The sequence below is a fragment of the Rhipicephalus sanguineus genome, chromosome 6 (assembly GCF_013339695.2).
Source record: "Rhipicephalus sanguineus isolate Rsan-2018 chromosome 6, BIME_Rsan_1.4, whole genome shotgun sequence".
Classification (NCBI taxonomy): domain Eukaryota; kingdom Metazoa; phylum Arthropoda; class Arachnida; order Ixodida; family Ixodidae; genus Rhipicephalus; species Rhipicephalus sanguineus.
This window is the reverse complement of record NC_051181.1, coordinates 8470869-8496292: the sequence shown is the minus strand read 5'-3', so window position 1 is coordinate 8496292 and position 25424 is coordinate 8470869. Positions and strand designations below refer to the sequence as shown.

At 49.3% G+C, this 25424-nt stretch overlaps 1 protein-coding gene across 1 annotated transcript in view; it reads left to right on the top strand.

The window, feature by feature from the left end:
• LOC119395588 (kinesin-like protein KIFC1) overlaps window positions 1-25424 on the top strand; it is a 273777-nt gene that overhangs the window by 161040 nt on the left and 87313 nt on the right. The window contains exon 11 of the mRNA XM_037662566.2: window positions 3302-3472. Within this exon, the coding sequence (XP_037518494.1) occupies window positions 3302-3472 (171 nt within the window). The remainder of the gene's footprint in view (window positions 1-3301; window positions 3473-25424) is intronic.

Below are 25424 nucleotides of genomic sequence, written 5' to 3'. Positions count from 1 at the left end.
GTTGCGGAAACTGTTTTGAAAATGGTTGTCTTACTATTCGAATAGTATTCGATTCGATTCCGAAATTTCCTACTCGCACACCCCTATATACGAACCAGCCAACATAGTAACTTTAGCGCACCTAACTCTCGTCTTACTGGAAGCGGGGGTGAGACAGCTGCGCATATTGCGCATTTTTTGATACAATTCGGTTTTACTGCGCCAAGCTGCTCGAAAAGCATAAAATTTGCAAAAATTGTGCCGAACTGCCCCGAAACGGCCTCACAAGCAAGAATTTTCAAGCCCGCGTCAGTTTCAGCGTGGGAAAACGTAACTTTAGAAGCAGTGCCAGGGATACGTTCGCAGAACACGTTAACGTGCCCAAGCGTGTCCTTCTACGCACCTTTGTAATGGAGGCTTCCATAGTGCTGTGATAATCGCCTCTGAGTGGTTGTAAATATGTGTGACCCCCCCCTCCCCCCATATGCTCTGGCGCTCCGCTAGCTTGCTGCTTCTCGGTAGGCTGAGTGTTCTGGCGCTACTGTAAACTGTCGTGTAACGAAAACTATTGAGTGGCATACGTAGCACGTAGCAGGGTTGTTCACTCTCAGTTTCTTTATTGTGCATAGCTTGTTCCTCTGCTAGCCATGGTTTTGATGTAGACGCTGCTGCGTGTGTTCTCCCGCAATGAGCAAAGGTGAGTATTAAATGCGAAGCATTTCTTAGCGAACTTCTGCGACTTTGAGCGTATCTCTCTGTCTGTCTGTCTGTCGGTCCGTCTGTCTGTCTGTCTGTCGGTCCGTCTGTCTGTCGGTCGGTCTGTCTGTCTGTCGGTCTGTCTGTCTGTCGGTCCGTCTGTCTGTCGGTCCGTCTGTCTGTCTGTCTGTCGGTCTGTCTGTCGGTCCATCTGTCTGTCTGTCTGTCGGTCCGTCTGTCTGTTGGTCCGTCTGTCTGTCTGTCGGTCCGTCTGTCTGTCTGTCTGTGTCGGTCCGTCTGTCTGTCTGTCGGTCCGTCTGTCTGTCGGTCCGTCTATCTGTCTGTCTGTCTGTCGGTCCGTCCGTCCGCCCGCCCGCCCGCCTACGACTTTGTGCTCTCCTGCTCGTTTCGTTAATCGAATGTACACCAAAATTGGTATGGCATAACAGGACTGTATGCCGAACATGAATGATGAGTCATAACGTGAAAATCATGACATGCATGTCATGAACGACATGATATACCTGCCGCAGTCTTGGTGCTCTTACGGCCGTTTTGTTAACTTGATATATACCAAAAATGATACAGCATGACAAGAGTGTATGATGAACATAACTGACAGGTCCTAACATGCAAAGCATGACATGCATGTCATGTACAGCATGACTTATGTGCCGCGCTCATGGTGCGCTGGCGGCCGTTTTGCTGGCTTGATCTACCCCGAAATTGGTATTGCGTGACGTGACTGTGTGACGAACATAAATAACACTAGCTAATATGAAACTCATGACACGCATGTCATGTACAGCATGACTTACGTGCCACGATCATGGTGCGCTGGCGGCCGTTTCGCTAGCTTGATCTACCCCGAAATTGGTATTGCGTGACGTGACTGTGTGACGAACATAAATAACACTAGCTAATATGAAACTCATGACACGCATGTCATGTACAGCATGACTTACGTGCCACGATCATGGTGCGCTGGCGGCCGTTTCGCTAGCTTGGTCTACCCCGAAATTGGTATGGCGCGACATCACTGTGTAACGGACATAAATAACACAAGTTAACGTGAAAATAATGACACACATGTCATGTGCAGCATGACTTACGTGCCAGGCTCATGGTGCGCTGGCGGCCATTTCTCTAGCTTGGTCTATCCCGAAATTGGTATTGCGCGACGTTACTGTGTAACGAACATAAATAACATGAGTGGCACCCATTTTCCTCAATGACGGACAAGATGATGTATGCAGCTCTTTGCTGGCTGCTTCGCATTACATCGATTCCCACAATGCGTGGGATCTGGCGAATTTTTTTTTTTTCGTGTGGATAGAGCGAATATTTCCGGCTGCATGCGTTAACCTCGTTAAAACATACCTGCTGGGAATGCGGCATAACTACGCATTAACGCTAGGAGGCACTAACCACCAAGTTCCAATTTGCATCTCCTGGCTTGCGCCAACGCCGCCAAGGAGGAAATAAATGCAGTGCCGCTGTAAATAGTGCCTCAAGTGCGCACGACTAAGCCTTTTTTTGTTTGTTCGTTTGCCGCAGCGCTGATTCGGGCTCTCTCGTACGACCGTCCTATGGCACATGGTGGCGACATCAAGGAGCGTTTCGAAACTATTACGCTTACAAGGGCACTATGCTTGCAGCGCCGTATGCGCGCGCGTTTGAAGACTTGGTGTCCGAGCGGTAAGGTTTCTCGGCGCTCGCGACCCATTCTTGAAGGCGGTCTCGCACGAGGTGGCAGCGAACAGTGGTGCAGCGCTTTTGTTATCACCTATTAAAAGCGTACAGTACACTTGACGCTACGCCACCCGCGTGGCCGAGCAGATAGCTGAAGGCACTTTATTGTGACGGGGTGCTTATAGGCATATGCAGGGTTCCTTCCCCTTCAGGGAGGGCGAAGGTTCATCGCAGCGCCCCGAATCCCGATTAAGTCAAAGTATGGGCGGTATGCGGCAGACTTTGCGCTCCCCTCCCCCCCTTCACGAAGAGGAACACTGACCTACAGGAAGCTCTGGGGAAGCTTGAAAAGCTAAATAAGCAGACCAACAAAAAGTGAAAGCAGTAATCTGCTAAATGGTATTGCTTATCTAAAGCAAAGACCTACTGCTGTGTGACAATTCTTGTGCAATCAGTTTCTTTTTATTATTTGAGAAGTGTGATGTTTTTCTTTTCTTATTTTCAAGTGTAAAGTGAACCTAGTTTGAAAAACATTTTTCATCTATTTCATATGTTGTTACCCGGATTATATAAATTGTGCAGTTTGTAAAAAGGTACTGTAGTTCATACCTGGCGATAATCTGTTAAAAAAAATGCTTTCTCCAAAGGCTGTTTGAATGTTATGTGTATTCTAAGCCGAATAAAATATGTACTTATTCCTCCAAGTTGCTACAAATTTGTTTTTTCAAGCTCCAAAAACGACATTATAAATGCCGCTAACTGCTCCCAAACAAGGTTTGCCTGCTCCTAAATTGAAATTTTGTTGCTCCCAGAACTGCTCCCAAATCGATTTCAGCCGTCTCACCCCTGTAGAAGCAAAGGCCATGCAGGCTCAAAATTTTTGCCACAGATAATAGTAATGTAATGTGAGCCCCTTCCTTTTCATGCCTTGCAGTACGATATGGTGGCCAGCTTCATCGAAGTCTACAACGAAACCCTGCGGGATCTGCTGGTGCCTCCTTCTCGGGCACCCACGTCCACTCCACTGCAGCTCAAGCTGGCACGCAAGGATGGCCCAGTCCGAGTGGCAAACCTCACGGAGGTCAACGTCACATCAGCTCAGCAGGTTTGCACTACCATCTGTTTACATTGCCTGCAGCATACATTGAGGTATATTACGGTCACCTATGCGAGGCAGTATTGAAGATGCATGTTGGATACCATCTTAGACAATACTCTATGGATAGCTTGTATCTGTATTTCCAATGCATAAAATGTATTGTGCACCTTAAAGGGGCACTAAAGTGAAATAACAAATTAGTTTTACTCTGGAAACTCTAATGCCGTTAATTTCACCATCAATGGTAGAATAGAAGGTCAAGCTCAGTCTCATTTTTATATTTCGCGCCGAAATCTCCGCGTGTGACGTCATGTATTTCAACGTACATTTTTCGTATTTTGGCAACATTGGCCCAACGAAATTTGCTGAAACTTGGTATGTTGTCTCTGGCCCCCTCAGAGGACGATGTACCGATTAGAAATTACGAGGCTTGTGCGAATAGTAAATTTTAGGTCCAAAACGAATTCGAAGCGAATAGTGATTTGGTCAAAGCGAGTTCGAATAGTTGATATCACATATTATAAAGAAAAATGAGCATATTTGTCATGACCAAACTAACCAGTGCAATATTTTTAAAGTTGAAACAAGGCATATGCATATGTCATTCTTTTTGGTTCAAAGGGAAGTGGAAGCAACTTTAAGTAATAGCAGGATTTGACTTCCGGTAGAATCCAAGTGATAACCTGAAAAGTATGTAAGTTTTAAAATTTACTATACTTAGAGCATATAAGCCGGTATAACAAGCTTTTAAACTTAAAAAATGATGAATCGATGTGAGGGTAATACAGTAAAACCTCATTAATTTGAACTGGTATTTCGAAATCCCACATAATTAGAAGGATCTCCTTGGCCCCGTATTTTGCAATGTAAATTTGAGTGGATAATTTCAAGCAGCGGTCAGTACCAGCCCGGTTAATTCGAAAACTTTGGGTGACATGTGCCAATTCCCCGATCCCGATTTAGCCTCTAATCCGCAGAAGCGATGTCCCTTAGGCGCCACAAGGCAATGCAGTGTAGCGATACTAATGAGTGACAAGTAAAGCATCCTAGCCTCGCTGCTGCCAGCGCAAGAAAAAAACTAAACAAAAGGCGGTCTTGTGGTCAGCTGAAATGTGCGCCTGCGGAAAAGACGCGCTTCACTGCAACACAGCGGTGACACGCGGGCAGCATGATGCATGCTTCTCTCAACGTCAGTGCGTCATGATTTACCCATTCTTTCTGGGAAAATAGAGAAATTAATAAAGGGGCCGGTCTGACAGAATTCGCGATGTATGCAAACCTCTGAATGGCGTTTGTTCCGGCAATTTGCGTGCTTGCACTGCTGGTGGAGTACTTGCCTGCAACGGCTACTTCAAAAACTCAGTTCGAAAACTTCAATGATCATCTTTTCCACCCAGAACACATCGCGAATTCCGTCACACTGGTCATTATTAAATTCTTTATTTTACGAGAAAGAATGGGCGAATGGTCGCATCATGACGCGCTGACGCTGCGAGGAGCAGGTGACATGCTGCCCGCGGGTCACCACTGCAGTGATGTGATAGCTGCGCCAATTGCGCCAAAGTGCGCCGAGACGTGAAACCTGCTACATCCTGCTACATCTCCGCTGTTCTGCGCCAAAACTGCGCCACTAGCGGAAAAACGCGCGCAGCGCGCCGTTGCCGGCAAAACGCGACACTCGAAAGCTGCCGCGCGGCAAAATTTTCGTGCCGCGAGAGGAATGGGTTCGTGCATCATTTTTCGCGACACGCTGCCCGGCGCTTTCTGGGGGACCTGACTGGACGCAAGTTGATAGGTAGGCCAGTTGAGCGCTGGTTTGGCTTGTTCAGGCTTTTGGGGGGCGACATAACCCTCTTCAGACTGCTGTAAATTGGCGTGACCCCCCAAAAATGCACCTTGGAAGGAGCGGCTCGCCGCGAGCTGGTGTGACCGCACCGCCGCAACAAGAGAAGTAAAGTTTCAGCTGTTCGTACAGCGGCGTTCATGACTGTCTTATTTTTGCCCCCTTTTTTAAGTTCTGCTACTCGAACCAGTGTTATACCCCTGTGACACGGACAACCTTAACCGTGGTTAGGGGTAGCTACACAGCAGACATAACAGCAGTTAGTCTCCTAACCGCGGTTATCGCAAACAGAGAAGCTGGCAAGATGGCGGACAAGCATCGCACCAGCCGTGGACTGGCGCAGTTAATTGGCAGCTTCGTGTTTGAGGATTTTCACGGAACGCGACTCCAGTCGGAGAGGAAAGCTCGTGGAAAAATAGGTTCGCCGTGGAACGGCTACGAACAAAGACTATTCCGTCCTCGGCGGGATTAGCAAAAAGTGTATCGCTACACGTTTCTTGAGGGGAATTTCTTTTCGCATTGTTCGTGTCTCGCCGTCTCAGAGCCTCAGGTCATTCCACCAAGTTCAATGTCGACATCCTGAACAAGATGGACGAAAATGGTGACACTATATATCATCTTGGTGTCGCCAAGGCAGCGATGGCAGTGGATTTTGCATTGTCTGCAGTCAGTCTATTAACCGCGAACAGCATGGTTTTGCAGTGATAAAGCGACAATCTACAAGCAAGAGGCACGTTGAGGTCACTAAGCAGCACCGGAATTCAGCAGGTGCACTGAAAACTCCGAAGACCTGCACATCAGGTGTATTTGGACTTGACAAAAATTGCAACCCAATCCGATCCAGGCTTTTTGCGAACCCACAGTAAACCAATTCAGGAGGCGTTTAACCTGGTGATACGGATTCGTGAAATTCCCGAGCTGTCGAGCGACGGCCGAGAGCAGAATGCCGTAGCTTCGGAAGTACGCGCGCGGCCAGCGCGCACACTGTCAGAACTGTGGTTATCGTTTGCCACAACCGCTGTTGGCGAAACCGCGGTCGCTCTTGACACTATCGTGTATGGCGACGGCGAAACTGACGGAACTCCGAAAGTGCACGCGCGTTCAACGCCCACCCAGTCCAAGCGACGCTGCTTCCCGCAAACGCCGCGGACAAAACCGCGGCAGATGCGATTATAGATAGCAACAAACGACGTAGTTTTGAAGGCACGTGCGCGGCCAGCGCAGGCGGATTGAAAACGGAACTACCGTTTGCCGCAATTTACCGCAACCGCCGCGCACGAAACCACGGACGCTATCAACGCGATCATCGATAGCGACTGCGAGCTCCGAAGGTACGCGGCTAACACAGCGATAGATTAAAGGCGTAAAAAAAGGCACGAAGCAGTGGCGTAGCCCCCCCCCCCCCCCCCTGGATATTTGGTTTTGCTTCGGCATACAGAGCCCAAAACGACACTTGACTACATCTGCCTGCCCGGCTCCCACTTCAAATCATCGAGGTCCCCCCCCCCCCCGAAAAAACTTTTGCCTATGCCCCTGGCACAAAGCCATTCGGCGTTCGTGTCGATCTTTGCTTGTCACTATGGTGGAGCGCACTTCACTTAGTTTTCAGTTGGCCTCATGCGAAGCTTTGACGAGCGCTTTCGCGGCAGCCAGCTGTCCGTTCACCTGTGTCCCAGAAAGGCGTACTTTTGACGGAAATAAATGTTATATGCGTATATCGTGGTTTGAAAACAGGTTTTGCTAGTTTTTCGATGATACGAAATTTTGGCCGATACGAATGTTGTAGCTCCCCTTCAGTGTCGTATCACCGAGATTCTACTGTATCTGGCAAACCCTACCTCCGTTGTTTGTTTGGCCACCCTAAGCCATTATAAGACCGCAACGCCAATGTTTACGCTTACGGGGCTGTTAGGTGATCCAATGGTGTTATGCAAACACCCATTATTGGACAGAACATTTTATTTCAAAAGAGTTCCTCCTTATTTGACTGTTTTGTTTCACACGGTTCATTTTTCCACTTGGCAGTGAGCTTTTAGCTGCTTCAAAAGCTGTTTTCCCTGCTCCCAAACCCGTTTTTGGCTGCTCCGAAAGCCCTTTTACCTGCTCCAAAACGCACTTTTTGCTGCTCCAAAAACCTGCTCCGAAACAGCTTCAGTCAATCACATCACTGCCACTGTGTTGCAGCGAAGCACGTCTTTTCCGCAGGTTTGCATTTCAGTTGACCATGAGACCGTTCTTTTTTTCTTGCGCTGGCAGCATTGAGGCCCACCATTTCCCCAGTTTAGCGGCAAAATTGGGGCCAGGTATTGCTGGAAAACATAACCCTTGTAGGCGCAAGCTAGCAGGCCACAGCAACGGCCACCTCTGATTACTTCCAGTAATTGAAAGAGTTCCTTGCATCCCGCTTTTTATATGTTTGGTTAATTCGAAAACCCTCTTAATTGGATTTTTCACAGTCCCAGTGACTTAAAATTAACGAGTTTTTACTGTATGTTTATTTAACCTTGAAGTGGCGCTTCGCGGCAGTGCGGATTTTTCCTGGAACAGTATATTCACGGTTTACACTCCGTTCGGGACCTATAGAGGGCGCCTTGAAAGACGGACGCAGCGCCACTTGCGGTGCGGCGAGCGTGCAACGTTGAGAGCCTTAGCAGACAACAGTGCCTCATTGCTTTGACAGCTATGGCGGCGCAAGCGCCCGTCGGTGGCGCGTTAGTGCTTCGAGCTGGATTTAAAGATATCTTAGTGGGATCGTTCTTCCGCGATGCCACCATTAAAAAAGGGGAAAACCTGCACGAGAGCGGCCACGTTTTTGACGTGAGTGAACGCTTTGCTACGGCATCATCAGTACTGACGGCTAAATGCGTGCGTCAGTCGTGTGTCCCACAAGAGGCTTACTCCATAGCTATCGAGGCAAGCTGTCATTCTTTCATGCTTAGAATATTATTGGTGCATGGCCACTACCCGTGTACTTGCAAAATGCTCAGAACATTTAGAGTTATCCACGGCCACTCGCCGTGGAAACTTCGGCGAGTGGCCGGGCGGCGTGGTTATTTGTTGGCGGTTTCGTGTCATGTCGATTCGCAGCCACCAAGTATTTTGCTTGAAATTGTCGCGCGTAGCAACGACCTTACTGCAGCATCATCGCTCATCATGATTGTTTCTACCTCGCCGCTTGCGCGGCTCATGCCAAGAGCTTGAGGTGCGGGCGAGAAATAAACGTGTTACGATCGGCCCCGCTTCGTCTTTCGCTTCAAGTGATGTGGCGCCGACGACGGCACGGTCACTTCGGCCACCATCAGTCTCCCTCATTCGCTACGACCTCTTTCGTTGTTTATGCTTCTTTCCGAAACAAACATTGCGCTTCCGTCGCAACAGCGTTCGCAGAAAACTGCAACGACGGCCAGATCTAAGATGAAAATAAATAGCCTCGATTTTATTTCCGTGTGCACATTTGTCTACATGCTGCACACTTTGTTTGTTTCGTCAACGCGGAATGATTACAGGGTCAGCTGTTTACTACAATTATCAACCACTTAAAGTGCTTGCGCACTTGGCTCTCTCGTCTGCGCGAGCTCACCACGCTTTTATAATTTGCGCAAACTCTGGTGTAACCCAAGCTACGCCCTAGCGCAGAGGTGCGCAAACATTTTCGGTACCAAGGCGTTGGACTGGGCTAGTTGGTACATTGTCAAAATCGATAAAAAACCAGCGGTAAACACAGGACACAGTGAGTGTCCCGTCGTTTCCTCGCACTGTGTCCTGTGTTTACTACTGTTTTTTGTTTTTTTTTATCCATTTTAACATTTTGGGGACCACGACCTCTCGAAGCTTCCGAGTGCCATAGGGCTACCCCAGCCGTAATCTTTCTTCTTTAATCCTAGGATCTATCCGAAGAGCCGCGACCACCTGACATTTTTGTCCCTCAACATCTCGGGGGAAGGGGATCGACTCCCAGTTAGCGCATCTCTAATTGAACAGCTGTGCTTCCGCCAGTACTAAAATCATGACTGCAAGAACAGCGCGAACGTAAAGCACGGGACGTAGAAGACACACATGCGACGAAACGATCGCCGACTATCAACTTATCTTCGGCAAGCACGGAGCGCTTACGATACTCGTCAGGAAATATCGCTGGCACGTACGACGGGGACGACACATCCTTGGACAGCACACCCCCAACGAAATGTGCACTGCATGTCTTCGAGTGCCGAGAGGGCTCCCAGTTTGTTACGTCATGGCTGAAATGTACTGATCCTAGCGGCACAAGGAAAACAAAGCCGCAGAACGCGAGACGGCAGAGGGAGCGGGAACCAAGCTAACTTTTTTCGTCGCACAGCCGTGATCCACTTCTGCCGCTGCCCTATAAAGCACGGACGAGTTGAGAAACGGTGAAACGTCGTTCCCGCAGGGCACGACGTGTACCTGTTGGTACAACCGACGACGCAGCAGTTCATGACTGCGTCACAGAACACCTACAACTGCGTGCTAGCGGGCGCGGGAAAGCGTTCGCTTCTGCTCGGGCTCTCAACGACTGCCTTCTCTGACGGCCGCGCGGTGGCGCGTCAGTCGCAGTGAACGGAGTGTATAGCACACTACTACTGCAGTGAAACCACCTTTACAGGGGGTTACATGCAGTTTATATATGTCTATTCGTTCGAATATTCGAAGTGCTCGAATATTCGCACAAGCCTAGAAATGACATAGGTCCTAGTACACATCCTGAAAATCTGACATCATAGCGATTGTTCCAGGAATGTCAAGGTGGAGTCATTGGCTGCACAGTCTTTCTGCGCATTTTTTCCCTTGCCAAGCATCTTCTCGCGGTAAACGTGGGGATTTTGGTACTGTGGTACGTGGGGATTTTGGTACAAATAGTACGTACTAGAAAAATCTGTTTTCTCTTTAGTGTCCCCTTAAGATACAAGATACTGCAATCACTACACCGCCATTGGAAACCATAAATGTTGACTTAACTCTGCTTTTCGAGCCGATAACTGCTACCGCTTAGCCACCGGAATAAAACTTAAAGGCAATGACTTTCTTTTGTCGTGGAGCGGGGTGGCGCTTGCACCCTCTAGATGTAAACAAGCACGAGAACATCAGCAACCCTTTGTTCTTGCAATCTTGTTTTTGTAGTTGTGTCGTATACTTTGATGTGCCTATTGTGCACATTCTGATGCCGCTATAGTGTGGTCGAGTTTCTCTTGCGTGGTGCTTCATTACAAAGTCTGAAGAATTCAAGAATGGGGTTGCTGTGCCTCTCGTGGCTTTTGCACATCAGCTAGTAAAACCTCGATTATGCGTCCCCCGGATTTGCGATGACCCGTATTTCACGACGAATCGGGTTGGCCTCGGCGAAATCCCCATAGAAATAATGAATTAAAAGCCTTGGTTATATGACGCAATTTTACACCGACCCCGCATCTTACGACGACTTTCTAATTCCGTCTGAGAGAAAGAATCACCGCCTTTACTCGTATCTGAACGCCTGCAGAGTATTTGCGAGTGCGCAGTAAGAACTCTTGTTCCCCTAGGTTGATGATTAGAAAAGTAGAGTGTGAGACAGTAAATTTATTCTCTTGGCAGTTCATGCGCTTCTGCAATCCAGTTTTCCTGGCTTATAAGATAGCTTCTGGATACGCATCGGTTGCATGCGTATCCAGGGTCGTTACCTAGACAAGCTCTCTCCACACTGAATAACTTCAGCTGACCGGTCATTGAGATCCAGATATTTTCACGTTTTCGGTCTGTGGAAACTTTTCCTGGTCGACATACAGCTGGTTGCCTGCCCTTGTTTGCGGCACTCGCAGTCACAAGCCTTGAGCACGCAAAAGGACGCGACGCAGCTACCTTCAGCATGAAAAATAACTTTTGCTTGACGTGAACGTTCATAATAACAGCGGTACGTCACCAGTTGCAGTTCACAAGGGCACAAATACTGCCACGCCCGCTTCATGTTTTATTTTGATATATTCGGGTTTGACCAGCAAAGACTGTCAGCAACGCTCAGCGCAAACCGCACATCATTGTTCGAGAAGCTTCGCGATTATTGTAGACCATTTTGTTAAGATTGCGTGCAAGACGCGAACGCTCGAGCTTATTCTAGACCTTGCGCGACAACCAGCGATAACGCTGGAATATTCGACGTCACATGTATAAATGCCGACGTGCTTCACCGATTGTCAGTTGATCGACGGTCGATGCTCTGTTCGCCGCTATCCGTGTATTGCTGTAGTTTGACTTTCAGTTTCCCGGCCACAAGTTCGGCCAAATAAAGAGTTTCATCTCTGACATGCTGACTGCTGCCTTCGTCGACGTCACAACCACGCGACATCTGGTGGAGGTGCTGGGTACGTTCATGTTCCGGGCGCCCTCGTCAAGCCGTGAACCAAGTCCCGCTCGTGAAGAAGACACTGACACCATCAGGGACACTTGAGCAAGCCGGAGACTCAAAGGACTACCCGCTCAATTTGGACTCCTACCGGACAAGCCAAGAGCCACGGCGACGAAGGCAATGGGCACGATGACAGCCGCAGTGTCCCCTGCAGCTGCCGTGATGCAGCCGCCAAGAGAGCCGCCTACCTTCCATGGATCGCCAAGCGATGACCCCGAAACCTGGCTGGAGACGTTCGAAAGGGTATCAGCATTTAACAACTGGAACACAGAGGACAAGCTGCGCCACGTGTACTTTTACCTGGAAGACGCGGCAAGGACTTGGTTCGAAAATCGGGAATCCACTCTTCGAACCTGGGACATCTTTCGCAGCGCTTTCCTGGAAACGTTCACAAGCGTCGTGCAGAAGGAACAGGCCGCCGCATTACTAGAAACACGTGTGCAGCTCCCGAACAAAAAGGTGACATTCTTCGCGGAAGAGATGAACAGACTCTTCCGCCATGCTTGACCCTGACATGCTCGAGGAAAAGAAAGTTCGCTTCTTCATACGAGGAGTCAAGCAGGAGCTGTTCGCGGGACTGATGAGAAACCCACCCAAGACCATCCAAGAATTCCTCTCGGAGGAAACAGCTATTGAGAAGACGCTTGAGATGCGCACCCGGCAGTACAATCGCCGCAAATTTCAAGACAGCGCAGCCGTTCATGCCATCGGCTCCGACGACTTGCGCGAAACAATCCGAGCCATCGTGCGGAAGGAGCTGCGAAAGCTCGCACCTTTTGCACAGCCCGAAGTGACGTCGTTTGCTGACGTTGTACGCGAGGAAATCCAACAGTCACTGGGTGTTGCTTAGCCGGCACCGCCGTAGCTGCAAGCAATGAGCTATGCTGCTGCAGCCCGACGCAATGCCCCCCCCTCCTCGCCCACATCAAGACTCCGTGCCGCCACAGCAGTTCGGCCACCAGACGCCGCCGCCGCCACCACCACCGATGCCCTACCGTCCTCCTGTCACCCAGCGCTATGCCCCGCGCTACGCGCCAAGGAAGACAGACGTTTGGCGCGCCCCTGACAACCGCCCGTTCTGCGTCATGGCGCCCCAGAGGTCCTCATCACCAACAGAGGTACAGCGTTTACTGCGGAGCTAACTCAGGCGATCTTGAGGTACAGCCAGACAAGCCACTGCTGGACCACAGTCTACCACCCTCAGACCAATGGCCTCATCGAGCGGCTAAATAAGACAATCGCCGACATGCTGGCCATGTACGTTGACGTCGAGCACATGACGTGGGATGCCATCCTTCGGTACGTGACCTTCGCATACAACACAGCTGTGCAAGAAGCGACGCAGGTGACACCTTACACGTTGGTCTACAGAGGCAGCCCAGCAACGACACTCGACGCAATGCTGCCAACGGCCACCGGCGAAAACAATGTCGACGTCGCTGCCTATTTGCAACGCACCGAAGAAGCTCGACAGCTCGCCCGCCTGTGCATCAAGAACCAGCAGAGGGTCGACAGCCACCTCTATAATCTTCGACGATGCCACATGGAATACCAACCCGGTGACCGTGTGTGGGTTTGAACGCTGATACACCATCGGGGACTTAGCGAGAAGCTTCTTTGGCGATACTTCAGGCCATACAAGGTGCTTCGACGTCTCGGCACTCTAGACTGCAAGGTTATCTCGGACGGCACTGCGAGCTCTCAAAGGCGCCGTGCACGATATGAAGTCGTCCATGTCGCCTTAAGCCGTTTTATGCGCGTTAGCGAACCTTGGGACTGTACCTTTTGCTTTATTATTGTAATTTTGTTTGTACTTATTGCTTGTTGTAATTTATTTGTGTATGCACTTGTTTTTCTATGTTCTGTCACAAGCATCGGGACAATGCTTTTTCAGAGGGGGAAATGCCACGCCCGCTTCATGTTTTATTTTGATGTATTCGGATTTGACCAGCAAAGACTGTCAACAACGCTCAGCGCAAACCGCGCATCATTGTTCGAGAAGCTTCGCGATTATTGTAGATTGTTTTGTTAAGATTGCGTGCAAGACGCGAACACTCGAGCTTATTCTAGACCTTGCGCAACAACCAGTGATAACGCTGCAATATTCGACGTCACATGTATAAATGCCGACGCGCTTCACCGCTTGTCAGTTGATCGACTGTCGACGCTCTGTTCGCCGCTATCCGTATATTGCTGTAGTTTGACTATCAGTTTCCCGGCCACAAGTTCAGCCAAATAAAGAGTTTCATCTCTGATGTGCTGACTATGTCGATAAAATGCATAGAACGTTTTCTCTTGCTGGCTGCACGCAGCATGATCGTAACAATACGCGGCAAACAGTCGCAATCAGGAAACTGATGAAAGGCCGACAGTGAGAAAAAGGGCCCGCAAAAGTGCTTGTTAGGAGACGCCCCGCTGGCATCTCCATGCTGCGTGCAGCCAGCGAGAGAAAACGTTCTATGCATTTTATCGACATAGTCAGCACATCAGAGATGAAACTCTTTATTTGGCCGAACTTGTGGCTGGGAAACTTCGTTGACGTCACAACCACGTGACTATACGATGCACACAGCCAATGCCTCCTTGACTAGATGCCCGCCGCGTCGCTCGCTTTCCCATTGCGGCGGTGGTTCCCTCAGTTCCCCACAAATCCGCGAGGCGGCGCTTGTTGCCTGACCGACTTCCGGCAGCAGCGGAAATGCGGGGCGTCTCCTAGCAAGCACTCTTGCGGGCCCTTTTTCTCACTGTCGGCCTTTCATCAGTTTCCTGATTGCGACTGTTTGCCGCGTATTGTTACGATCATGCTGCGTGCAGCCAGCGAGAGAAAACGTTCTGTGCATTTTATTGACATAGCGTCGTGGTTCAAGATTCTTCCTTTTTCTACAATGCCGCGAACGAATTCGTTTGGGAAAAACAGCGCAGCTAGCGATATGAACGTACGTAGGCTTTTCAGCGACATGCACGATAACGTATACAGTAATCCCTCGTTAACTCGAAGCCGTCAAATCCGGGGAAAATTTCGAGATAAGCGGTATTTCGAGTTAAGCAAAACGCCGAAAATGTTTGCCCAGGTCACTGTAAAAGAAAAGCCAGTGGTGCCAGGAAAAGCTCCACTGCACGAGACAGCTACCGTAATAAATGTACAAGAATTCGGAGGGGAAAAAAATTTATTACCGAGGACCGAAAACTTCGTGATGCTCGCCTGTTTCGCGTTCGATCCGAGAAAGGCGTTTTCCAGTTGCTCAACACATCGCATGAGCCGTTGGTCGCCACGGCTGCATTCGACCTTGTTGCGGAGCATGCGCAGCACGTTACGTGTTTCTGTCGTCGAAGGCACTTCTCGAGGCTCTTCCTCGCCTGCATGGTCATCTGCGTCGTTCACGGCCATCTCAACGATATCGGTGTCCGACAGCATTCCGGTAACGGGGACGTCCGCCTCGTAGAGCGCATACTCCTCAAAGGCAATCTCACCGTCTTCAGTATCGCTCACGCAGCCAGTTGCCTTGCGCACTTTATTGCACAGCTGGTCACAGCCGCTGAAATCTGCGCCAATGTCTTCTTCGATCGATTCCGGGACGCGAGAAAACCCTCCATGTGCGAAGCAGTTAGCAATCGCCAGCGGGCGTAGTTGGCGCCAGGCTTCGGCCATCAGATTGACTGCACCCAGCAGATCGATTTCATACTTTTTCCCATTGTCGTATGACAGCAGAATTCGGTGCAGCAGGCTTTTCCTATAATACTTGCGGGCCATCTCAATAACTCCCTGATCCATTGGCTGGAGAACGGACGTCACGTTCGCCGGCAGGAACTCTAGCGTAACAGCCGCCAAGTTGTCGATTTTTCCGTGACCGGGGCAGTTATCCACAACAAACAACACTTTCCGACCGTCCTTTGCCATCTTCCGGTCAAGCGCACGGACATGCTCTTCGAAAAGCGCCGCCGTCATCCAGGCCGTTTTATTTGCGCGGTAGGTCACATCCCTCGGGAGCCGTGCATTTCGGAAACACCTGGGATTCAGCGACTTGCCAATGATGAGGAGGGGCAGCTTTTCATCGCCGGTAGCGTTGGCACCAAAAAGAATGGTTATCCCGTCTTTTCGTTGCTTAGCGCCTGAGCACGCTTCGCCTTTTGGTGTGTATGTGCGGTTAGGCAGCATCTTGTAAAAGAGAGTGGCTTCGTCGAGGTTAAAAATGTCCTTGTCCGCATACTCCTTTTGAAGCTCGGCAAGGCGTAGGTTGCGCCACGCGTCTGCAGTCTGTTCGTCAACAATGCCGCTTTCGCCGTGGATAGGCTTCGATGACACGTTATTTCGCTTCTTAAACCGCTCGAACCAGCCATTGCTGCAGCTGAAGTCCGCGTGACCCATCTGCAGTGCCAAGGCATCTGCTTTTTCTATCATCATTTGGGTTGTCACGGGAAGATTGGCTGCTCGAACGTTTTAGAGCCACAACAGAAGTGCTGCTTCGACGTCCGGGAATTTGGACGCTCGAATGCGCTTCCGCTTGCTCAAGAAGCTTTGCTCGAAGCCTTCCAACACCTGTTGTTTGTTCTTAAGCACTGTCGAGAGGGTTGATAAAGGGATGCCGAATTCTTTGGCGATGCACGACTTGCTTCGACCTGCTTTCTCGACTTCTTTGATTAGCGCGACTTTTCTCTGCAACGTCAGAGATTTGCACTGCTTTGGGCGGGACATCTTGGTCGATATTAGGAAGCGTCCATTGCACAGACCACTCACTACTCGGGAAAACTGAACTCAAGATGCATCGTGCGCAGATCGCGAGGAAAACGGAAGAATATGAGCTCGCACATGCAAGGGCTAGGCTGCGTACTTACGGGCGCACGCTGCACGCGCCGCCCACCGCGCATATGTCGCGCGCAGGTGCGCACGCGTGATCACCTTCACAGTTGCTTGACAAGGCTGATAGGAAACGGCTGCATCCACGGGAATTTCAAATTCGCCCTTCACGACCGCATTCGGCACGTATAGTAAGAGCTAAGCGTTCGCACGGAGCCCTCGTTTCCTGTTGGGAGTAGACTTTGCCTTCTGCCCTCCCGGTTAAGGTTTCGAGACATCCGTTGTTCCCTCCGGAAAACGTTTCGAGATAAGAGGGCCAAATACATAGCACCTATGGGAGGTTAATGCACGGCGAAAAAGCTTCGACTTGACCGAGATTTTCTAGATATGCGAGTTCGAGTTAACGAGGGTTTACTGTATACAGTCGACACACTCACATTAGAATAAACTCGGACCTTACCTTTCAGTTTGTGATGGTAGGTCCTTCACCACCGCACCACACCAAAGTTCAAGAGAGGGCTGAACTTCTAAACAGTGCGGCAATCGCTTGTTGCCTCTGCTTGTTCACCTTGCTTCGACAACAAAACACTTATTTACAGCTTGATTCGCAGAAAAGTGCTGTGCTCGGTCAACAAAGTTCATCGATCGCATAGACCACAACAGATGAAGTTAACTTCATGCGCATTTTATTCTGTGCTGGCACTTTGATGAAGAATGCTCCATTTAACCGACACTTCGCGAAAGAGTACACATCACATAGTGTGCAGCGTTTCCGTTCGACAACATGTTTCTTGGAAGTCGCACGTAATCGCGCACGTGTGTTGAGGTTCTCACGCCTTGGAGCGAGTCACGCGTGCTCACTTTAGAAATTTAGCTTAGTTGGTTGCTTCCAGGCAGAACGCGAAGTGAGCAGATCAGCAAGGCGAAGATTTTGATCCCAGCGCGTTGAAAGATGTTAGGTAATGAGAACAGCCAGGCTTGATACATTCATCTGTGTGAGAATTGAGGACTACAAGTATTCGCATTGAATATGACAAGACGGCTGTTAGCGTGTCGTATAGGCATTGATGAAACTGCTAAAATGTGCTGCGCGAGAATCATATTGCTTCAGCGGCGGAACGCATAGACATTTTAGTCTACATTTTAAGAAACTTTTCGTGAAATAGGTTTACGCTCTCGCAGTTTACAGTAGTAGTAAGTAAACTTTATTTGGGTATAACACATACAGGGTTTGCCCGCGAGGCAAGGCAAAAGGAGGACTTAAACCCCCTGACTAGGCCTTACCTCGCTGGGGCAGCAGAGACAGCGGATTCGAAAGTTCCAATTTCACTAGAACATGATCAATTAACAAGAACATAATCACTAGTACAGTAAGAACATGATCACTATTTACAGTAATAACATAATGACAGTAATGACATAGTAGCAGAACATAATCACTAATGCAGTAATAACAACAAGAACATAATGAATAATGCAGTGACCAGTAGTGCTCGCTAACAGTAACACTTAGTACCATTACTAATGCAGTAACCAAACATATTAACATTTATACAACACATCCACTTCCGAAGCAAGAAACATGCTCATTATTAGATGCTTAAATTCATGAATTGTTTTACAATTTCTGGCTATTTCAACAACATTAGGATACATATTACATAAAAACAGTTTCATACTCAATGATTTGCATACCATAGTTTGTCCTGGCCTTCTTTATCACTACTGATGTGTGGCGTAAACTGTATCTTGTGTCTCGACTGAAGTACCGATTTGAAAATGTCTCAAAGTTGTTGGAAACCTGTTTAAACAGCGGAATGCAAATTTTCGCTCTGTAAGAGTTTCTAATGTTAAGGATATTGTAGCGCATCATTAATTTAGAAGACCCTATGTATTCATTTGAAGAGTTAAGCAAACGAACAGCTCGACGTTGTAGTACTGCCAGTTTTTCTATATCTGTTTTGTTTCCGTTCCCCCATGCTAATAAGCCGTAGCTAAGGTGCGAATGTACAAGTGAAAAGTACAGTTGTCTGACGAACTTGACAGGCACATAGCATCGGTTAAGGCGAGAGCAAACAGCGCTAAACACGGGACGGAGAAGAAGAACGACAGACACAAGTGCTGACAGTCAGCGCTTATGTCTGTCGTTCTTCTTCTCCGTCCCGTGTTTAGCGCTGTTTGCTCTCGCCTTAATCATGTACCAACCAGCCCAGTTAAGCACATAGCATCGGATTCGTCGTAGTAAACCAACAGAGCGTGCAACCTTGGTGCGGACCTTATTTATGTGCTCTGACCAGCTTAAATGTTTATGAAATATAACACCTAGAAAAGAATGGCTTGTCACATGCTCTAGTTGCGATCCACAATAAAAAAGTTTTACATCGTACCTCATTTCTTTATTCTTAGAACAAAAAACCGTAAACTTTGTTTTCTTCGCGTTTAGGTTAAGCTGATTTACATATAGCCATTGGTGAAGTTCTTTTAACCAAGAATTTGCAGTAACTTCTAGTTCGTGAAGGTCAATACCGGAAAAACACGTTAGTGTCATTCGCGTACATGATCATTTCATCTATGAGTGGAATGTTTACTATCTCATTTATGTTATGTTGGGGGCTCAGAGCCCCGCAGCACAGGAACCACACGAGACAGCGGCTGGCAGGAGACTGTTTTATTGCTTTCTTTTAGAAGCGGACGAGGGGAGGCAGAGGAAGTTACAGCGAGGGCAGAAGAGTAACACGATATGCAGGAGCTGGGGACGAGAGTCTGAGGAAGGCGCCATGCGCGTGAGCGCGTTGGGCAGCACCGGCAAGCGAGGCACAACCTCTGGAGTGGCCGTGTGTCAGTTGATGTGCGCGTACACGACATCCCTTACCCCTTAGACGGGGTCACCGTATCGGTCAGGTGGACGCCGATCACGTTGGGGCCTCGGTGCAGTTTGGTGCTGCGCGGACCCGCTGGGTTGGTCGTCGCAAGCTTGCGTCGCACAAGTGTCCAGCCTGGCCTCAGCTTCCCTATGTTTGGAGTCGGGCGTTGCGGGCAGATCATGCGGCGGCAGCGCTTCCGCTGGGAGCGAGATCACGTACGGAGCCGGCACTGTGTCTTGTTGATCACTTGCTACTGGTCCGTTCGTTTGATCGTTCCGCGGTGAATCTTCTGTCGGGTAGGCCTCTGCACCTGGCTTTATGTGGTCAAGGTGCCGACGAACCGTTCCGCTTCTTGACTTGATTAGCCAAGATCGATGTCCGGGTCTCTTTAACACGGTTCCGCCAACCCAAGCAGGACTTCCTGCAAAGTTGCGGAAAAAGACCGATTGCCCGATGGCTACCTTTCTTGGCAATTTAGTAAAGCTGTGGTCAGTGGTCACCCTCTCAGCTGGTCGCGGCTGAATGCGTGTCAGTGCCGTCGAGAGCTCGTGGCCGAACATGAGTGCAGCTGGCGTTTTGCCCGTCGTTACTGAAACGGTGGTGTGCTGTTTCAGCTGAAAGCGAGCCAGCCTGCACGCAAATGTACCCGACTGATCCTTTGCAAGTGCCTGTTTCGTTTCATACACCATTCTTTCGGCTTGCCCATTCGTGGCCGGATGATACGGTGCACTTGTGATGTGCGTCACCCTATTCTTCTTCAGAAATTCTTCCATTTCCGCAGAAACAAAGGACGGGCCTTTATCCGTGACCACCCTTTCGGGAATGCCGAAAGTTGCGAACAGGTTTCGCAGTTCCTCGATCAGTGTCGGCGACTGTATGTTCCGCATGGTGCGCACTTCGAGCCACTTGCTGTATGCGTCGACTACAATTAGGAGCATCCTTCCCTCCACAGGCCCAGCGAAGTCCGCGTGGATTGTGTGCCATGGTGTTGTCGCACGTTTCCACTCGGGAGCTGGTGCTTTAGTGGGCGTTTTCTGGTGCTGGCAGCAAGTTGCACAACTTTTGACCACCCGCTCTATGTCGTTGTCGACACCGGGCCACCAAAAATAGCCTCGAGCGCACGCCTTCATAGCTACCATGCCCCTGTGACCTGCATGTGCTAAGTCGAGCACGTCTTTCCTTGCTTTCTCTGGAACGACCAGTCTGGCACCGCGGATGACGCAGCCCTCCTGTAGCGAAAGCTCGTGTCCAAGCTTTGTGAACGCCAAAAATTCCTGCTTGGGCAACCGGCGTAATTCTCCTTTTGAGATGGCTGTCATCATGCGGGATAACAGTGGGTCACTCCGTGTCAGTTCAGCCATTTGACGCGGTGACAGCTCGAAACGTGGCGCGGACGCAAGCATAAGCACATGGGGAGCATGGCTCATCTACCTGTGTGGGCAGTGGCAGCCTGCTGAGCGCGTCAGCATTTTGGTGCAGGCGTCCAGGCCTGTAGACCCAATCGTAGTCGTATGTGGCCAATTTCAGACACCATCGAGTCATCCTCGGTGACAATATCTGAGGGATTTGCTTCTTTTCCCCCATGATGCCTAGGAGCGGTTGGTGATCCGTTCATACGGTCACGTGCCGGCAGCGACATACTGGTGAAAGTGGCTGACGCCATGAACTACCGCAAGGCCCTCTTTATCGAGCTGCGAGTAGTTTTTCTCAGCGGTTCCCAAAGTTCGTGACGCGAATGCAATGGGAGCCTCTCGGCCGAACGCATCCTTTTGAGCGAGAATTGTGCCGATGACATATGGTGACGCATCCACGGACAGAATGAGAGGCCTTTTTTCGTCATAATGCGCAAGGACTGTCGAAGACCGAATCATCTTCTTAAGCATCTCGAACGCATCCTGGTGTTTTTTCTCCCACTTCCAGGGCGTGTTCTTCTCGAGAAGCCCATACAACTCTGCAGCTACCGTCGCTCTGTTCTCCAGAAAACGATCGTAAAAGGCGAGAAGCCCTAAGAAAACCTGCAGAGATGTCTTGTCAGTCGGTTTTGGCGCCTCGAGGATTGCCTTTACCTTTTCTTCGGTCGTATGGACACCCTGAGCATCGATTTTATGACCGAGAAACTGGACTGAGCTGATGCCGAAGCGGCATTTCTCTTGCTTGAGTCGCAGACCTTTGTCGCTTAGCCTCGACAGGACTTCCTCTAGACGTTGCGCATGCTCTTTAACGTCCTTCCCGCTGACAATAATGTCGTCAAGGTAGACACTCACCCCCTGAATTCCGGCCAGTGTCGTCTCCATCATCCGCTGGACGATGGCTGGTGCAGCGGATACTCCAAAAGGGAGGCGATTCACCTTGAACAGTCCTTTGGTGGTGTTGACGGTGAGCAATGCGGCTGTCTCGTCATCCACTCTTAGCTGCTGATAGGCCTGGTACAGGTCCAGCGTCGAAAATGTCGTCCCACCACGCAACCTTGCGAACACCTCCGCAGTTGTCGGCAGTGGATACGCCGTCTTCTTAACCACCGCGTTAACTGTGCTCCTGTAATCTCCACAAACGCGAAATGTTCGGTCCTTTTTGCGCACCCACACCAAAGGTGTGGCCATTTCGGCGTGTTGCGTCGGCTCCAGGATGCCTTGTTTTTGCAGGCGGTCGAGCTCTTCCTCCATAGGCTCTTGGTAAGCTAGGGGCACTGGACGTGCTTTGCAAAACTTGGGTGTGGCACCTTCTTCCAAGTCCAAGTGAACCAATGGATCCACGTAGCCGTCGATACCTCCCTTAAATAGATCAGGATGGCGTGCGAGAACCTCCTGAATCTCTTGACTTGGTTCGGCGACCTGGTTTATTCCGTGAACACGGATGTTCAGTGCTGAAAACCAGTCACGTCCGAGCAGGCTGCACCCAGTCCCTTTCATTACCAGCAGGGGCAGCACGTAGTCCTTTGATTTGAAACGCACACGAACTTGTGCCGAACCGACGGTGTCAAGTTCTTCCCCTGACCAGGTGCGTAGGTCTAGGGGTTCTCTCGAAAGCTTTGGGGCGTTCGATGGCCACGTTTCATGGTAGGTAGCCTCACTAATGAGAGAACATGCGGCGCCCGTGTCAACTTCGAATTTCAGGGGCCTTCCCTCGACTTTCACGTCAACGAGGAATTTAGGGCAGGGTTGTCGCCCACTCACGGCATGTAGGTCGTAGCACCTATCGGTGTCTTCGAGGTCGTAGCACACAGGTTGGGCGTTAACCATGTGAGTTCCTTGCCGGGCGTTGAGGTTGCCTTCTTTGTTTTTCTTCTTTTTGGAGATGCAGGCGTTCTCGATGTGACCCTTTTTGGAACAAAAACGGCATTGCGCTGTCCTGAACTTGCAGGTGTCAGCCTCGTGCCGGCCGTCGCATCGGTAGCAGTGCCGTTGCTGGGCCGAATGTTTGCTTTCCTTTTTAGACTGTGAAGTCTTGTGCACCACCGCGGAGTTCGTCGCTCCCTTAAGCCCTCGTTGCTGCTTCGACGCACTTTCGGACGACAGCGCCAAGTCCAACGCGCGTTGAAAAGTCAAGTCTTTCTCCGCGAACAGTCGCTGCTGGAGGTGCTCGTCGCGGATGCCGCACACGAACCTGTCGCGAAGCATCACATCTTGGGGCAGCATGGTGGGGTTCGCCAGAATGGCTGCGTGGCCTTCTGCCGGTGGCGTCGATGCAGCAGACGTTGTCGCTGGCACTCCGAAGTTACAGTCAGCTGACAAGCTTCTGAGTGCTGCAACGTAGTTGCTGATCGACTATTCCGGCCGTAGGTCGCGTCGCTGGAACACGTACCGGCTGTACAACTCAGACGGTCGCGGATCGAAGTGCTTCTGCAGAAGGGCAACTATGTCGGCATAGCCCACCTCTCCAGGAGTCCTTGGCGCGACCAGAGCGCAGGCAGTTTCAAAGGTGTCTGCTCCGCATAGCGTCAGGAGGAGCGCGCACTTCTTTTGTTCGTCGCAGATGTCGTTCGCCACGAAGTAGAAGGTCAGGCGCTGGATCCAGGATGACCAGTTCTTGCCGCTAAAAGGCTCGATGGCGGCCTGCATTCCTCCAGTAGCCATGGGCGTAACCTAGAGAGCTGCGCACTTATAAAATTCCACTTCTCGTCGCCAGTGTTATGTTGGGGGCTCAGAGCCCCGCAGCACAGGAACCACACGAGACAGCGGCTGGCAGGAGACTGTTTTATTGCTTTCTTTTAGAAGCGGACGAGGGGAGGCAGAGGAAGTTACAGCGAGGGCAGAAGAGTAACACGATATGCAGGAGCTGGGGACGAGAGTCTGAGGAAGGCGCCATGCGCGTGAGCGCGTCGGGCAGCACCGGCAAGCGAGGCACAACCTCTGGAGTGGCCGTGTGTCGGTTGATGTGCGCGTACACGACAATTTATATACACGATAAACAATAATGGCCCTAAAATAGAACCCTGTGGTACCCCATATTTAATCAAGCTTTTCTGTGAACTGTAATCCTGCAGGGAAGTATACTGCAATCGAGAATTAAGGTAACTATTCATAAGTTCTAAGGCTGCGCCGCGAATGCCATATACGTGGAGCTTGTTAAGCAATATTTCATGTTTTATAGAGTCGAAGGCCTTTCGAAAGTCTAAAAATATACCAATGGTAAGTTTTTCTTCTTCAATATTATTTATAATTGTATCTCTGATTCTTAATAATGCCATTTCGGCTGACCTATTTTTTTGAAAGCCATATTGTTTATCCGAAATAATACGCTCATCCAGTAGAAAGCTATTAAGGCGCTTATATATAGTACGCTCAGCTACTTTTGAAAATAATGGCAGCACCAAAATCGGTCTGTAGTTGTTTAAGTCGTTGTGATTCCCACCCTTAAAGATTACTGCAACACGAGCTACCTTCATTTTTTCAGGAAAAATTCCAGTGGAAAGTATACTGTTGCAAATATGTTCCAATGGACCGCATTATGTGAGCAACTGCTTTAATAGGTTGAGCTTTGATGCCATCCTCTCCAGCGGCTGACTTGTTACTCAAGGAGTTAATAATGGAAGAAATCTCGCTTTCAGATGTAGGCGTAAGAAATATTGTCTCGCTGACATGATTACCGATGTAACTTTCATAATTTCGATTTTGGGAAAAACCCGATTAGAGGTTGGAGCACCAGCATTGATAAAATGATTATTGAAGAGATCAGCTGCATCATTACCACAGAACTTAACATAATTTACAACAATCCCTGACGGAACATTTTTTGAAGAGGAACCTATTAGCTCGCGGTATATGTTCCAGATTTTACGACCATCACTCATGGAAGTTTCAAATTTACGCGTGTAGTATTCAGATTTTGCTTTCTTCAGATCACTGTTGAGTTTGTTCCTGATTTGTTTGAATTCTTTAAATATTTGGGGGTCTCTGGTCTTTAAGAAGTAACTGAATAATTTGTCTCTGTGTTGAATGCGTTTATATAGTTCATGATTTACCCATTCCTTTCTAGCTCTTTTATGCCGGACCACAGGGGAGAAAGGAAATGCTACATTGTATATTTCTTTCACTTTGGACACAAATAGATCATACGAAGCTGAGGGATTTCCTTCAGCATAAACATCAGACCAATTTGCATTGGAAAGTAACGTTTGAAATTGCTGTATACTTCGACTATTTATGACGCGCTTGAAGTTGTGATTTCTATCAATGCGCATACAGAATGGTAACGCAGAAAATATCGGCAAATGATCACTTATGCCAGAGCTTGGCACTCCAGAACATGTTTCGTTTTTGGGGAAAGAAGTAAAACATAAATCAATCAATGTTTTTGAATTCGGAGTTATCCGCGTAGGAAGTTCTATAAGGCTTTCACAACCATTTGCTAGCATAGTTTCAATAAGTTGGATACTTTCATTATTTTTTGAAAGTAAGTCAACATTGAGGTCACCAACAATAATCGAATGGAATTTCTTCATGTTAGCAAGTTCAAGCACTGAATCCATATAATGAAGTAGTCCTGTTAGGACACCTTGCGGTGGGCGGCAGACAGCAACAATCAGAATGTTTTGAGAAACTACAGCAACACATTCAAAA